We start from the raw sequence: 15,573 nt of genomic DNA, 5'->3' as shown, positions 1-15,573 counted from the left end.
GATGATTGGTCAATAAGGTCATATTTCCACATATAAGTCTTGCACACACAGAATCTTGTCCCAGAATATTTTAAAGAAATGCAGTTCTCTTATCTGGGTTTTAACCAGTATGGATACACATTTCACATATGGAGACATCTTTCTGTAAGTGGCAGTGGAAAATGCACTTAAGATCTGTAGGTCAAGGTAGCTGGTCAATCCAGGAAGTCGGATCACATCATGCATGCATCTAAGTTTAGTGTTTAGCAGCTGTTCCTCCTCCTTATCCTCCCTCTTTCAGCAGACTGTTCTACCACCCACATGTACGCACCTTCGAATTTAAAATGTGGTTTGTCAGTTGGTGATGACTAACAGGGGATGTTTCTGAAACAAAAATCAGGAGTACCATTCAGATTTAGCAGTGGGAAGGCAAGATTCAGAGACAGGACCAAGGGCCTACTGATAGTTATATTCAAGATGAAACTGCATACCTGGTCATGGGCCTATTTATGACAACTACTCTGTAGGGAAATAAAAAAATTAGCCAGAAAGATAGGTGTTTTTGAAGCCTAGTCACAAGTGGCTTGAAATGGTGAGGGGCGGGGGGGGGGGAGCTTGACCTCCCTCTCTTACCATCTTTAAGTAAGTTTGTCCCCCTGGCAAAAATTAGAGAAACTTCAAATATGGGATTTTCCCAAACATGGGAAAATCATGACCTTTATATCTTTCTTCAGCAATATATCAAACTTCCACAAACCAGTTTGAAAATCTGGTTTTTAAAGACCTGTGTGCCATTCTCCTTGAAATTTGCCATTTTCATGTTCCCATGTGCCATTCTCCTTGAATACGTACAAGCGTGGAAATCCATCACAAATTCCTCTATAAACAGAAATGAAAGGGTGCTGGCCTGATTCTTTACAGCCTTCGTACCATCAACACATTCACAGCCCTGTATCCTTGTGGGATACAAAAGACAAACAAAAAGGGCAACAGGGGCCTTCACTGTGCCTGGATGGATGGTTCAGTGTATTATATAGTACATACCTATTATACCTGTTCAGTATTTCACAACAAGCCTGTAACAAACAGCTTGATTCTGTCCGTCTAACAACCATGCAGTAATGCTCTGGACCAAATGACACTGAAAGAGAAATCAAACCTGATTCAAGCCATGCCCGCAAGCCTGCATTGCATATCTTCGACAAATCTATTATCTGCCTTAGCTGTAGAATGCCAGGAATCAGTTCTGACGCCTGTCTGACTTCTTTATTAACAGATGCCCGTAAAAAAATAATAATAATAATAATTCAGTAACTTTAGCAATGACAGTAAATTTAGAATGGCCTTGCTCTTCCTCTGGATGTTAATGGACACAAGATACCATGCTACCATTTTGCTTTCTTCTGAAACAGAAACACAGAAAGAAGGAAAAATAGATATATATACTGGTGTTTTGCTTAGCAGCCAGTGCAGAAAAAGGTGGCCCTTAGATGCATGGGAAAATAGGCTTGTGTTGTTCTAGAACTGTGTTCCACAGACAGCTGGTATCTCATGTTGGATAAAAATAGAAAGGAACTGCTTACGTGCAACATACAGACTAAGATTTTCTATACTGCTTAAATGATCTGAAAACCCATAAATCAAAGTCAGAGGAGTTTTCAAAAATTGCTGTTAAAACTACCTTAGCCAAGCTGGCTTGGAATAAAATTCAGTAAGCAGCTTCTTTTGGGATGGACCTTATATTTATCAATTAGCCAACCCTGGAGTGGCTTTAGACAAGAAACCGAGCACTGCTGGGATACAGGTTTCCATCATTTCAGAGAGCTACTTAACTAACAGCCCAATCCTGCACCAAAATGGCAACCACTGTATCCTGCGGGTGCCGAGAAGCAGCTGGAAGTCTCCTCCGGGGAAAAACTATAGGAGAGGTCTCTCTGAGAAAAGCTCCAGGCCCTGCAATGGGACTTCTCACACCTGTGCCAGCTATTTTGCCAGCACAGACTACAGAATCTTTGTGTTGAGCTTTGCAGCTGGCATGGAGGATGGGATCCAGCAGAGCAGGGCTCTGACGGCCCAATCCCCCTCCCAGGCCAGTTTCTTCCCCCGTTCCACCCTCCCCCTGTCCTGGAATGCCTTTCCCTTGCCTCAAAAGCCCACACCACCACCCAGAGCTCTTACATTCCTCCAGGCACTGTCCTGCCAGCGCTGGGCCCAATGCCAGTACCCCCTACTCTGAGGGTGCCGTAAGGGTGCTTTACAGCACGTTTACAACACTCAGTGCCGGTACTGGAGCTTAACACTGGTGCTAAGGGCCTTTATGACTGGAACTTAAATCAATTCCCATGATGACTACAAAAAATGTGAAAAGTCCTTGCTCCAGAGGCCACAATGACACCAGTGCCAAGAAAAAAGTATTGCCTTCCTTATGACCTCTGAAATACATTCAAACTGGAATCTAGCCCCATCTGAATTAAGGGACTAAGCCAGTGGTACACAAACAGTACCCTTTTTCTGCTCCTGGTCAAGTAAAGTGTGTGCTTGTCCCCCGTCCTCCCCTTTGCCAACTGCACGGAAGCAACTTTAAGAGTCCTTATGACTGGTAAAATAGGAAGTGTTTTATTTGGGGAGGGGGAGGAAAGCAGGAAGGTTTGGAGATCGAAAGGGGGAGTGGAAGAGGGAGGGGGTTGAAAAGAGAGATTTCACTTTGATGAGAACCGATCCCAGGCTGGGAACTAGGAACCAACCAGACAAGGATCAGCGAGGGTTAAGGACTGCAAACCGAGCATGCTCGGAAGAGGGCGGGGCGGTGGCAGCCACTCTCGCAGCTAAGCAACTCCCATTTCTTCTGCTTTTAAAAAAAGCGCAGATGATGGGCAGAAGACGGGCTCATATTCTGCCCAGGGGTATGACTGTATCGCTGTGAGAGAACATCCCGCGCCTCCCCTTTGAGTTCCTGGTGCCGCCCTAAAGAGCCGCACCTCACAGTTTGAATAACACTGGACTAAGCTGTACCACCAGGCACAAGATTGCCAATTACAGGAGCTCTCCAAGGACTGGTTCACACAGGCCCCTAGTATGTAGGCTCCACAAGCAGTAGGGCACAGGAACAAGTCTCAGATTGACATGCACCCCACTGCCATACAAAGTGTGCTGTTGAATGACACACAAAGGCCTGTGCATTCACAGGTGTATGCATGTTATGTGTTGCCTCTAACAGGAAGGGTAGAACTATGTTGGCCAAGTGTAGAACCAAGAATCTTTGCTTCTGTTTTCTCCATTTCCTGCAATGAACTGTGCAGGAGCAACAGAAAGGCTAACTCTGAGGGCTGGCATCATTGAGACCAGCCAATCCTTAAGTTCATCAGCAACTCCTCCAGCACCCTCCCTAAACACCCATAGAGATCTCCCATCAGCAATATTGTACCATCTTAATTCCACCAAGTATAGAGAATATAAATGATACTACTGTTATTCATGTTTATGCCACTACTTCCATGTAACAAAATGGAAGCACACAATGAATCTCTACCAAAATGGTACGTGCCAAGAGTTAGTTTTAAGAACATAAGAACATAAGAACAGCACCACTGGATCAGGCCATAGGCCCATCTAGTCCAGCTTCCTGTAGTTCACAGCGGCCCACCAAATGCCCCAGGGAGCATCTGACATAGCCCATTTCTAAAATCAGGAGGTTGCACATACACATCATAGCTTGTAGCCCGTAATGGATTTTTCCTCCAGAAACTTGTCCAATCCCCTTTTAAAGGCATCCAGGCCAGATGCCATCACCACATCCTGTGGCAAGGAGTTCCACAGATCAACCACAAGCTGAGTAAAGAAATATTTTCTTTTGTCTGTCCTAACTCTCCCAACACTCAGACTTAGTGGATGTCCCCTGGTTCTGGTGTTATGTGAGAGTGTAAAGAGCATCTCTCTATCCACTTTATCCTTCCCATGCATAATTTTGTATGTCTCAATCATGTCCCCCCTCAGGCGTCTCTTTTCTAGGCTGAAGAGGCCCAAACGCCATAGCCTTTCCTCACAAGGAAGGTGCCCCAGCCCAGCAATCATCTTAGTTGCCCTCTTTTGCACCTTTTCCATTTCCACTACATCCTTTTTGAGATGTGGAGACCAGAATTGGACACAATACTCCAGGTGTGGCCTTACCATCAATTTGTACAATGGCATTATAATAATAGCCGTTTTGTTCTCAATACCTTTTCTAATGATCCCAAGCATAGAATTGGCCTTCTTTACTGCCGCGGCCCATTCTGCCAGTTTGGAGAGATCCTTCTGGAGCTTCTCACAATCACTTCTGACACAGCACACACCATTTCTAACTTTAGTGCAATCCACTGCCTGCTAGGTGATATACATTACATTCCTCTTGATTTTAGAAGCAAGGGGGTGGAACTGCCCAATGCATCATTTCTTAATGAATGGCTTTAAAATATTTATATCCCAGTCCTCTTATTCAACTCCAAGTGACATGCCACACTAGCTTTTGTGGCATAGGCCCCTGCTCATTCCACAATTGTGGAAGCCGTAAGACTGGACTGCCTGGTTCTTCTGATATTTAACAAGTGTGAATTTTTACAGAGGCACTTTTCAAACACTAAATTATCATAATTATGGTGGCATGGGGATCAGCAGCCCAGTCCTATCCTCCCTCCTGCCAATGCAGACACAGGTCGTGTTGCAACCTGTGGGGAGGGGGGAGTCCCAGAGGTCTCCTGGGTGGCATGGAAGGGTTTTCTTGGACCTTTACCAGCAAAATTGCTGGTGCAGGTCTATATGGACCCAGATAGCAGGACTGGGTCTGACAAAGGGGGTTGGACACAGCAGCAACCACAGCTGACGAACACGCCTCCTTCCTAGACCCATTCCATCATCCCCCACCCTGTCCCAACTCCCCTGCTGACTTACTTTTGTTGGCGCTCCTCTGCCCCCCACATGCGGAGCTGCTCTGGCCTTGCTGCCAGCAGGCCATAAGTGCTCTTGGCCATTGGAACACTAGTTCCAGTAGTCCAGTAGTCCAGTAGCACTAGCGGGGGAGGGGGATAGGATAGGGACATAAGTTAACATGTAGCAGAAGTTATGTAGCACAGCCCACCCACTCACACTTCCCCCCATGCATCTATATTTAACTGTATGCACAAATGTGGACAAAAATCCATCATAACAAATCAGGCAGTGCTGATAAATGATTTCACAGGGTAGTCACTAATCATGCCATTCCAGGAGCCAAGCTGGTACTGCTCATGCAGCTTGACAGCAAATATATTCAGGTAACCATAGGGGACTTGGCTCACCTTGACAATGACCTTCTAGATCTGAAAAGCAATAGATTACTCTTCCCCCAGGGCATACATTTTAAGCATACAGTGCAGGATCTCTGACACTGGACATTCTGCACTTCAGGGGTAAAGAAGGGCAAAGTGTCACATCCACCCACCTCAACTGTCCCACAAGGCAACTCATTAATGGCTCTGCACAGAAGTAGGTTTCTAACCTTCAGAGACATAAACCTCTGAACCTGTCTCTCTAGAACAGCTGCACAGGCAAAGAAATTCAATGCTTTTACAACTGAACTGAATCTAATAATTCAAAATATATCATGATCTGGGGACAATGACAACTGCTAATTAACATAATTTGCACTTTATTTTAATGAACATAGCAGATGCTGAAATACAGTTGGGGGACACACTGTCGTTCTGCAGTCTTCTATTTTGAAACCAAACCATTCAAAATGTGGGGGGAAAAACACATGCATCAGTCTCTAGAGCCATGTTTCTCAAACTGTGGGTTGGGAGCCACTAGGTGGGTCGTGAGCCAACTTCAGATGGGTCCCCATTCATTTCAATATTTTATTTTTAATATATTAGATTTTATGCTACCATGGTATGTGACTGCATTTGGGAAAATGCAGACCTGTACTTTTAACAGGCTACTCTGTATATGCTTTTAACAATGACAGTAAATGGGACTTACTCCTGGGCAAGTGTGGGTAGGATTTAAAGCCTAGGATTGTTAAAAATTTTCCTGCTTGATTATGTCACCTCTAGTTATGACGTCACTTCAGGTGGGTCCAGACAGATTCTCATTTTAAAAAGTGGGTCCAGGTGCTAAATGTATGAGAACCACTGCTCTAGAGAGTCTTGAAATATGAACTTAAGCATTCTGGAAGTTGAAATGTATAATGAATTTGGGTTCCCTTAAGTCAACTTCAAATCCTTTAGCATTTTTATTTCAGATTTTCAGTTTCTATAGCTGTAACATGAGGACTACAGGCTTACTCCCGACCCCCAACTCCCCACCAAATGAAAGCTGGGGTGCTTAGAACAAAACATTTCTAGTTTGTAGAATTTTGTAGAATTTTGATGATAGAGGTACAAAGAATTCCAGGAATGGTTAAATGATGCCTCTACCCACCCCTTGTGGATGGTCTTTTCCAAGCACACTTTTTCTCTTCCCTTGTAGCACACAGAATGGCATGTCTCACCTGAACCATTGGCAAGTGTTTTAATAAATAAATTTCTTCACCCTGAAAAATCTCTAGTATACCATTTTAATTAGCTAAGTGGTTCACAGACTTTAAAGCATACTCTCAACAGTCTAATTAACCTAGGACCAGGTGAAAGGATTTGCAGCGCAACCTTAAGCATATTTACTCAGAAGTAAGTTACACTATTTTTAATGGAGCTTACTCCCAGATAAGTGTGTTTAGAGTTGCAGACTGGAATACTATGGACACTCACATGGGAGAAAGTCCCAAAACTATAGTGGGACTTACTTCTGAGTAAAAACATACAAGATCATGCTGTTAATTTGCTTAGTATTCATTGGATGTTGGAAATGATTTTTTTTTTTTTTTACTTTTGTGCCTATTCCAGCCTAAGATCTATCACACTTTGAATAATGTCATTGAGAGCACAGGGGAGCCCCTCCTTTCCCAACTCTTACTGCAAATTTTACCTCCACCCACCACATCCTTTCCAAAACTTGACTAGTGGCATCCAAACCTGTCAGGAGCCATGGGAAATATAATTCCCATGGTTGCTGTCATCCCTTTTGCAATACTCACCAGTAATGACATTGAGTTCTTCACCCCTTTAGTCTCCTTTTGGCAATGATGGTCTCTTAAATATCCATTGCACTGCTCCCCAGTGACTGCTACTGTAGCAATAAAAATAGTTCCGTTCATCCAAATCAACAGCCAGGTCCACTCTGATCCAGTATATACCTTGACTGTTAAAAAGGCAAAGCAGAAGGGGAAGCCTCATCCTGTAATACCACACTAACTATTCCCATCCACTAACCACTTGGTTGGGGAACTAGGACTAACCCTGTTCCTTCTTTTATTAAAGGACACATGCATTGTTGAAAGTTTTGCCCAGAGACAAGTAGCAGACATCTTAAGCTGGCTATATAAAGTTTAAGTCATCCCAACAGAAATGGCTCATGAGAAACTAGGAATGTCTGCTTTCTTCCTATAAAGGGCTTGCCTCAAACCTGTAATGAATTTGTAGAAGCACTTGGGATTGACTGCTTGCCTTGCAGAATCAGATTGCCTCAAGCTGGAAGCAACTATTTATGATGCAGAAGCATTGTATGCATGCTCCACCCTGTTAAAAACAAGGTGCTGTCCTCTCTAATTATTTGCCAGGGTGCATTTTTTGCTTGCAGAAAGCCCATCTGGACTTACAGTATGTTTCCAGCAATGAGCCTTTCTGATCCCTAGAAGATCAGTTGCTACTAAAAGACAGAAACCCAGCTATGTCTGGATGGAAGACTGCCAAAAAAAACCCTCATATTGACTGAAGATCAGTAAAAACTTGGCCAGCAGTCAGAAACCAATACTCCACAGGGCATTCATCTCTTCTCTCTTACAGAAAAGTGACATTGGATGTGTATTTTTCCCAGTGAATTTATTAGGAACACAACTATTTTGCTGAATTCCTTACAACACATAATAAGCAGCATTAGATCATCTAACTGCTGTTGCTTCTAGCCCAGACTTTTCCTCCACCCACTTCCCCTTGGAAAGGTTTGCTCATAAGCAGGTGGCCTCTTGAACTTACTGCTTGGAAAAGCTATATACAGTATGCAACAGTGCACGCCTGTCTCCTTTCCTGCAGATGTAAAGAGGAACAGATTCCACACCCCAGCTAAAGCTTCAGCAAAACATGGAAGTGTGAGAAGGGGCCTAGACTCCAGTCTGTATCTATTGTTACAATAGCACATTTTGCTATTCAATTAAGGGTGCAATCCTAACCCACGTTCTAGAACTGACATAAGGGCAATGCAGCTCCGAGGTAAGGAAACAAACATTCCCTTACTTTGAGGAGACCTCCGTGAGGGCCCCTCAACTGCAGGATGCCGCACACATCCCATTGGCGCAGCTATGCCAGAGCTGGAAAGTGGGTTAGGATTTGGGCCTAATAGAGTCAACTCAGCCTAAATCAGTGAAGGTAGGATGGGATTGTTGATATGATGCTGAAACATGAAGGCTCTATAACTGTGCCCAAGCTCAATCCCCAGGATTGCCATATATCATTGGGTTCAACACCAATCAGAATTGATAAGCATGGGTTAAACCAGGGGTGCCCAAACCCCAGCCCTGGGGCCACTTGCGGCCCTCAAGGACTCTCAACGTGGCCCTCAGGGAGCCCCCAGTCCCCAATGAGCCTTTGGCCCTCCGAAGATTTGTTGGAGCTCGCACTGGCCAGACACAACTGCTTTCAGCGTGAGAGTGACTGTTTGACCTCTTGCGTGAGCTGTGGGATGAGGGCTCCCTCCACTGCTTGCTGTTTCACATCTGTGATGCAACAGTGGCAGCGAAGGAAAGACTGGCCTTGCTTTGTGCCAGGCCTTTTATAAGCATTGAGCTATTCCAAGACATTCATTCATTCATATAGGTTCATCTTTAATATATTCATTTATGTAAACTTATGTAAATTGATTCAAATTTTAAATGTAAATTAATTCTTTTTTTCACTGGCCCCCGACACAGTGTCAGAAAGATGATGTGGCCCTCCTGGCAAAAACTTTGGACACCCCTGGGTTAGACTAACTGAACATGTTATTACAACTTAACAGGAGGAAGCAGATGAACAAGTGGACTTACTTTTCCATTTTCTGCTGCATGTTCAGGTACAGCAATTTTCAACATTTTTCTTCTCATGACACACTGACCTCTATGGTCTTCACCTCTTGTGATGTCACTTCTGGCTTCCGGGAGACTCTTCTGGTTTCTCTGGCTCTTTTGCTAGGGCAACTGTCTGTTGCAATTGTCTGTTCCTATTCTTCTGGCAGCAGAGTGGAAGCACAGCCAGCGGACAAAGGACAATTTGTTACTGCAGACAGTTGCTCTAGGAACAGTCACAGAACCCAGAAGAGTTTTTCAGCTATTTTCAACCATTGTGCTCTAAATTCCCGTGGCACACCTGTGAACCTTCTACAGTACAACCATGTGTTGCAGCACACTGGTTGAAAATCTAGTGTGCAAGAAGAGAGCTTCCATCTTGAGATGCATGAGCTCCAGATGCAGAAGGAATTCCCCACAGGGTAGACAAAGGCCAGTTCCAGAGGGTAGAAAGATGGGCATCTGCAAGGGTCCCGAGTCTGGCAAAGTACCCACCACCCCAATAATCCCCTTTACCTGATGGAGCATCCAATAGGGGAGTATGAAAAAAGGTTCAGTTTGTGAAATCCATTTTTGCCCAATAGAGGTTGACTTGCCAAAAAGGCTGAAATGGGCACTTGGAAGATGAGGGGGATCTCTTTTTAGCATTATGCAATGTGCACTGGAAAAGAGAAGCAGATTCATGCATCTGCTTGCATCCAAAATTATAAGGCGTAAAGTGACTCCCAGTTAACCTATTCTGGTTAAACTCTTCAGATCTTCCCATGCATGAAACTCCAACTTTAAAAAACCCTATACAGAAAGTTCCTCCAGCTAATCCTGCCCTTGGATGATGATGTCCCGCCCTAGCCCCACCCCTGCTTTCATCATGGGCTTTTCCACACAAACACTGAATGTCTCTCCCCACAATTGGAACCCTGGTACATGAAAATCTGACTGGAGAACAGGTAGGGCTAGCCATCATGCCATCAGTGCGGGAAGCAGGGCCAGCCAGGGGAGCCTATCCTGCATTCCCTCTATATGGAATGGAAACGTCTGTATCGGGCTTGTACCTGCTTACGATGTGATTCAGAGTCAAATGGGAAATAAACTTGTACATTTCTGGGTAAAATTCATCCTTCTGAAGACAGCCCAAGGTAATACTCCATCCAAACACTTACTGAATAATGGTGAACTTTGTCCAGTGACAGCAGTTTGAAAGGGGCCTAGCATGAGGGCAGAGGACTAATACATCTTTTTGAAAGTAGTTCAGTTTGGTCATTTATGTTCTCAGATAGTTTTCCACAGTTTCATTCATTGCAGTTGACAGAGAAACAGTGACAGGTGCAAGACAGCTCTGTATAAATCTACCAAGTATAATATACGGCTGCTGGGGGGAAAAAAAGGCCAGTTTAACCATCAGATCTACCTCTCCACAAAAGCATATATAATAACGGAAACAATTTTTAAAAGCCAACTGAAGAAAAACTTTTAGGAAGACCTAGATTCCCATTTGGGCCGCACTGCTTCTTCATTTGGTGTTTGCGAGAATGAGTGAATAAGGATAAAGCAATGGACAAGGAGCAGTTCCCAAAGGTTAATTTCTAAAAATGGAGCTGGCAGAATTCAAGCTTGTCTGCGAAAGGTATCAGGATTCTCCAACTGGGAACTCGGATGCCTTACTCTCTGTGTCACCATAGTGGCCTGTCAGAAAAGGTAATTATGTTCTGGCCTGCTGTCTTCGGCAAGCACCACTAACGCTGTAGGCCAGAAGCCAGCTCAGCAGCAGTCAGGAGGCACAAGGGAGCAAATAGGCTTCAAATTGATCCTATAAAACCTAACCTCAGATTTGAGATGGTCCTCATGGCTTGAGCCAAGACCAAGCTGCTCTCCAAAGTGTGCATGCCTGCTCACCAAGTTGTTTTCTTTTTTGGCCTCCAAATCTCTTGTCCTGATAATTTTGGAAGCCATGCCCTCTGCGTGGAAGCCCTGCTTCCTAACGCCAGTCCGGTGAGAAATGAACATACTCTGCACAAATTTATAGGCACTTTAAAAATGTATTATTACTTTGTTTACCTCATGAATCAAGGCTGGTATTTTAAAAAAAGTCAGTTCTGGGGCCAAATGGCTGAGCCCTTGGCATTTCAGTATACTGTACTTCCCAGCTTGCACAAACTTATGCAGTTCTTTCAAAGACAATGAATTACAGCCTTGTGCGCTTCTTGCGTTTCCACGTTAGTGTTTCCAGCTATAAAATGGAAACCACAGATGCTCATTCAACTTGTACAAAGCATGTGAAACTCCCCCCCACACACACACATATACTAAGTGTTAATTGCTAAGTGCTAATTGTTATTACTGACCATTGCGCCACTGACAACAGACAAGAATGTTTTACATGTATCAGCTTATAATGGGCTTTTGAAACATCACAGTTATGGTCACAGTTATAATACTTTTCAGGAAAAAAATATTTTCCCTCCAGTCACTATTTGCTCAGTATTCCAGCGTTTAAAGGTCCTCATTCTATATATTTCATATGACCCCCTTGAATGTTATCAATGCTATTTTCCCCCACTTCTCTTCACAGAAGCAATAAAAGGTCTGCAGCAGGGCTCACTAAATATCTTCTTCAACAATGATGCTCTATAGAATACACAGAGAGAAAGCTTGTAGGTGTACTTGCTCTGTAGTTCTTGTAAAGTCACACACACACAAAAGAGTAACAAGAAAGGGAAATGAGAAGGGGACATTTCACACAGTAACATTTCTGGTTGCAAATATGCTTAATCCTATCAGAGGAGCTGAACATTCCTGGCTGATCGCCTTAGCGGGTGCTGCAATGAATTACTACAGAACACTCAACAGGTTACGCTCAGGGCATAAGCTCTTCTGCATCTCTACTTTCAAAGAGGGCCCAATGTAGCCAAACTGTATCAGTGGTTTTGCAGATTTAACAGCAGAAGGGCTTGAGGAACATGGGTGGAATTTCCAGTGGCTGTTTGCTGGGATTTCTTCTGCATCTTTTTTAGACTGTGAGCCCATTTGGGACAAGGAATCACCTCTTTATTTTATGTAAATCACTATGTGAACTTTTTTGTTGAAAAGCAGTATACCAATAATAAAATAATAAATGTTATTATTTATCAAACATTATACAGAATATCTCATCTGTTCTTAAACTTCTGGGTAGAGTTTGAATAAGTGAGCACCCAAAAACCCCAGTCCAAACATCTGGTGGGCTGCAACGCTTTTGAATAATAAATGTAACTTAATATTTGGTTCAATTATTAGCAGTGGCTCTTTCTGGAAGCTTCCAAGATAAAGATATGTGGAGCACGAGACACCGGTGTGAACAAACATTGTACATGTCTTACTACTAATAACCTTATGCACAGACATGGCTCAAAGTTATCCAAAATTTGGGTCATGCAACCTCTACAAGAGCAGAAAGGGAGAAGTAGGGTTAACTGGCACAAGTCCAGTTATTTGAGAAAGTGGCATAGGGAATGAATGTGGGGGGGGGAGAACTGGTGCCAGATAGTGTTGGAGCTGGTTTAGTGGGGAGTGGTCCTGAAACAATGACAGAGAGGTATGCCCAATGAGGTTTTTAGGATGGGAAGATGCAGAGGGTCTAATAAGTTTATTATTCATTTATTTTCATTTTATTCTACTCCATTTGCAGCCCACTTTTTTGACCCACAGGTCACCAAAACAATTACATACCGCCAAAATGGCTGTGGAAGGGAATGTGTGCCCAATGCCACAAAGATGGCCATAACCAACAAAGATTGCCTCAGAACTACCATAACTAATACCTGCTTATTCTCCAAGCTACCTCTGCATAATTCCTGTTCAAACAGCACCAGGAACCTCAAGCTGGGATGAAGTACAAGTATGAACACCACAAAATAATCAATTTGAATCAAGTTGAAGCCATGCAGTTTACAACTAAATTCATTAGCCCATATAATGTTATACCAGCACTTCTGTCCACACAGACATATGATAGTCATTTGTAGCACACCAATAGCCTAAAACAGGGGTGTCCAAAGTTTTTGGCAGGAGGGCCACATCGTATCTCTGACACTGTGTCGGGGGCCGGAGGAAAAAAGAATTAATTTACATTTAAAATTTGAATAAGTTTACATAAGTTTACAAAAATGAATATATTAAAGATGAACTTATATGAATGAGGGTGCAATCCTAACCCCTTATGTCAGTGCTTTCCAGTATTGACATAAGGGCAATGCAGCTCTGAGGTAAGGGAACAAACATTCCCTTACTTTGAGGAGGCCCCCCGTGAGTGACACCCAACTGCAAGGTGCAGCACACGTCCCATTGGCACCGTTATGCCAGTGCTGGAAAGTACTGACATAAGGGGTTAGGATTGTGCCCTGAATGAAGGCCTTGCAATAGCTCAAGGACTATAAAAGGCCTTGCACAAAGCAAGGCTGGCCTTTCCTTTGCTGTCACTACTGAATCACAGACATGAAACAACAAGCAGTGGAGGGAGCCCTCGTCCCACAGCTCACATGAGAGGTCAAACTGTCGCCCTCACGCTGAGAGCAGTTGCGTCGGGCCAGTGTGGGCTCCAACAAATCTCTGGAGGGCCAGAGGCTCATTGGAGATGGGGGGCTCCCTGAGGGCCGCATTGAGAGGCCTCAAGGGCCGCAAGTGGCCCCAGGGCCGGGGTTTGGGCACCCCTGGCCTAAAAGAAAGGGGAAGAGCAACTTTCATCCCATTTACAAAAATGTTATCTGCTTTGTGGTGAGTCTTACTCGCTAGTGGTGACTAGCTATTTACAAGCCTACAAGAACATTGCATATGAAGCTGCCTTACATTGGGGTCAGACCACAGATCTACATTATACAGGTCAATATTGTCTGTACTCAGGCTGGCTATAGTTCTCCAGGATTTCAGGCGGGCAGTTCTACGTGGAGATCAAAACTGGGCCCTTGTGCATGCAAATCACATGCTCTATGATTGTGTTATGGCCTGAGCATTTTGGTCTTAGTACTTCACTAATCTTCAGTACCTTGTCTATGCACTTCAATCCACTTTACCAAGGAGGTTTATAAAATGCATTCCTTTCTTACAGAGGCAAAGTGATTCGCCTACACACAAAGAAAGCCAGTGAGTATGCAGGGAAAATCCTGAACACTAAAGTCATAAACCACATCCACAGAGTAGGTTCTTCACACAATGCTTAATGCAGACCAGGGAAAGGAACAGGAACAAGCAAGCTGCAAATCACATCCTGCAAATGACAAACATAAATGTAGCCATGTGGAACATCCCAATGGTCCACTCAGATTCAGTACACTATCTGTGACAATGACCAGTGTTAGGAGTTTTAGAGCAGCCAAGAAAGACGATACGGAGAAATTAGAATGAGCCATCTCCTGACATTCACTCCTGGCCTCTAACAAACCTGATCATGAAGCAGCAATACTGGACCATCTTGGCTACTAGCCATAGATGGACTCAGTTTTGGAGAAATGGGTCCAGTTTTTTACTAAACCCACTTATGTAATTCACTTCCCAAACATTTCATGGCATACTACTGGGCATAAGTTTCCATACAGAATAAACAGCGTCAGCCAGTTTTCATGACTGGACCACTGGGCCATGGCATTCAGGACCATGCTTGTCTGCCCTCAGCTAAATGTGTGTGTAGTAAAAATGTATATGAAATCATGGAATCTGATTGAATCAGGGATATCAAACATGCCTGTCTGCACCAGTGCTTTGTCAGGATACAGGAACAGGGCAAAGGTGGAACCACACTATTAAATGAGATATTGGAACTCAAGAAAACTTAACATCAAGAACTCATCTGCCAAGTTGGATAGTTAGTTCCATTTGATATCACCAGAATGAATGGGCTGTGTGATGTGCTTTCAAAAGACAGCCTATAAATGCAGCTGGCAATAATTTAAACCTCTCCCAGCTGGCCAGGCTGGTGTTGGCTCCAGGCAGCACTGAAACCAAACATTAACTACCTTTTTTAATGACATGTATCCATCACCCAGAAGCTTACCTTTAAATCAGGAGGCTTGCTGCGGGTGACAGGATGGTGTGCTGGGTTAGGATTATTAGACGCACCCAAATCTGACAGGGTGGCAGCGGAGTCCCCAGGCTTGGCATCCATGGTGGCAGCCAGGATAGGGGCATCTTCAGCCTCCACGGAGTCTTCCTCGGGCTGCTGCAGCTCATCCGATTTGCACCTCTTCATGCTGGGTGAGGGGTCGGGCTTGCGCTCCTGCTTCTGGGAGGAATGGTAGAGGAAAATGGGAAGGAAGAGGGGTGAAGGGAGAGAGAGAGGATGGAGAGGAGAGAATAAACCAGAGCAGCTCGGTCACAGGTCAAGGCAGAAGTTCTGTTTCACCTGTAAGAGGCGGGCAGGTGGGAGGCCACAGGGTGAAGCCTCCATTCAAACTCATTGCACTGGGGAGCAAGGCTGG

General features: G+C 44.1%; 1 protein-coding gene across 1 annotated transcript in view; it reads right to left on the bottom strand.

Annotated features, from left to right (window-relative positions):
• TMCC2 (transmembrane and coiled-coil domain family 2) overlaps nucleotides 1–15,270 on the bottom strand; it is a 116,667-nt gene extending 101,397 nt beyond the window's left edge. Inside the window, exon 1 of the mRNA XM_066625562.1 lies at nucleotides 15,150–15,270. Within this exon, the coding sequence (XP_066481659.1) occupies nucleotides 15,150–15,260 (111 nt within the window). The 5' untranslated portion in view covers nucleotides 15,261–15,270. The remainder of the gene's footprint in view (nucleotides 1–15,149) is intronic.
• Between the last annotated feature and the right edge of the window lie 303 nt (nucleotides 15,271–15,573).

Source organism: Tiliqua scincoides, chromosome 4 (genome assembly GCF_035046505.1).
Source record: "Tiliqua scincoides isolate rTilSci1 chromosome 4, rTilSci1.hap2, whole genome shotgun sequence".
NCBI classification, from domain to species: domain Eukaryota; kingdom Metazoa; phylum Chordata; class Lepidosauria; order Squamata; family Scincidae; genus Tiliqua; species Tiliqua scincoides.
The sequence above is the reverse complement of the archived record's forward strand: the minus strand, read 5'-3'. Positions and strand labels throughout refer to the sequence as shown.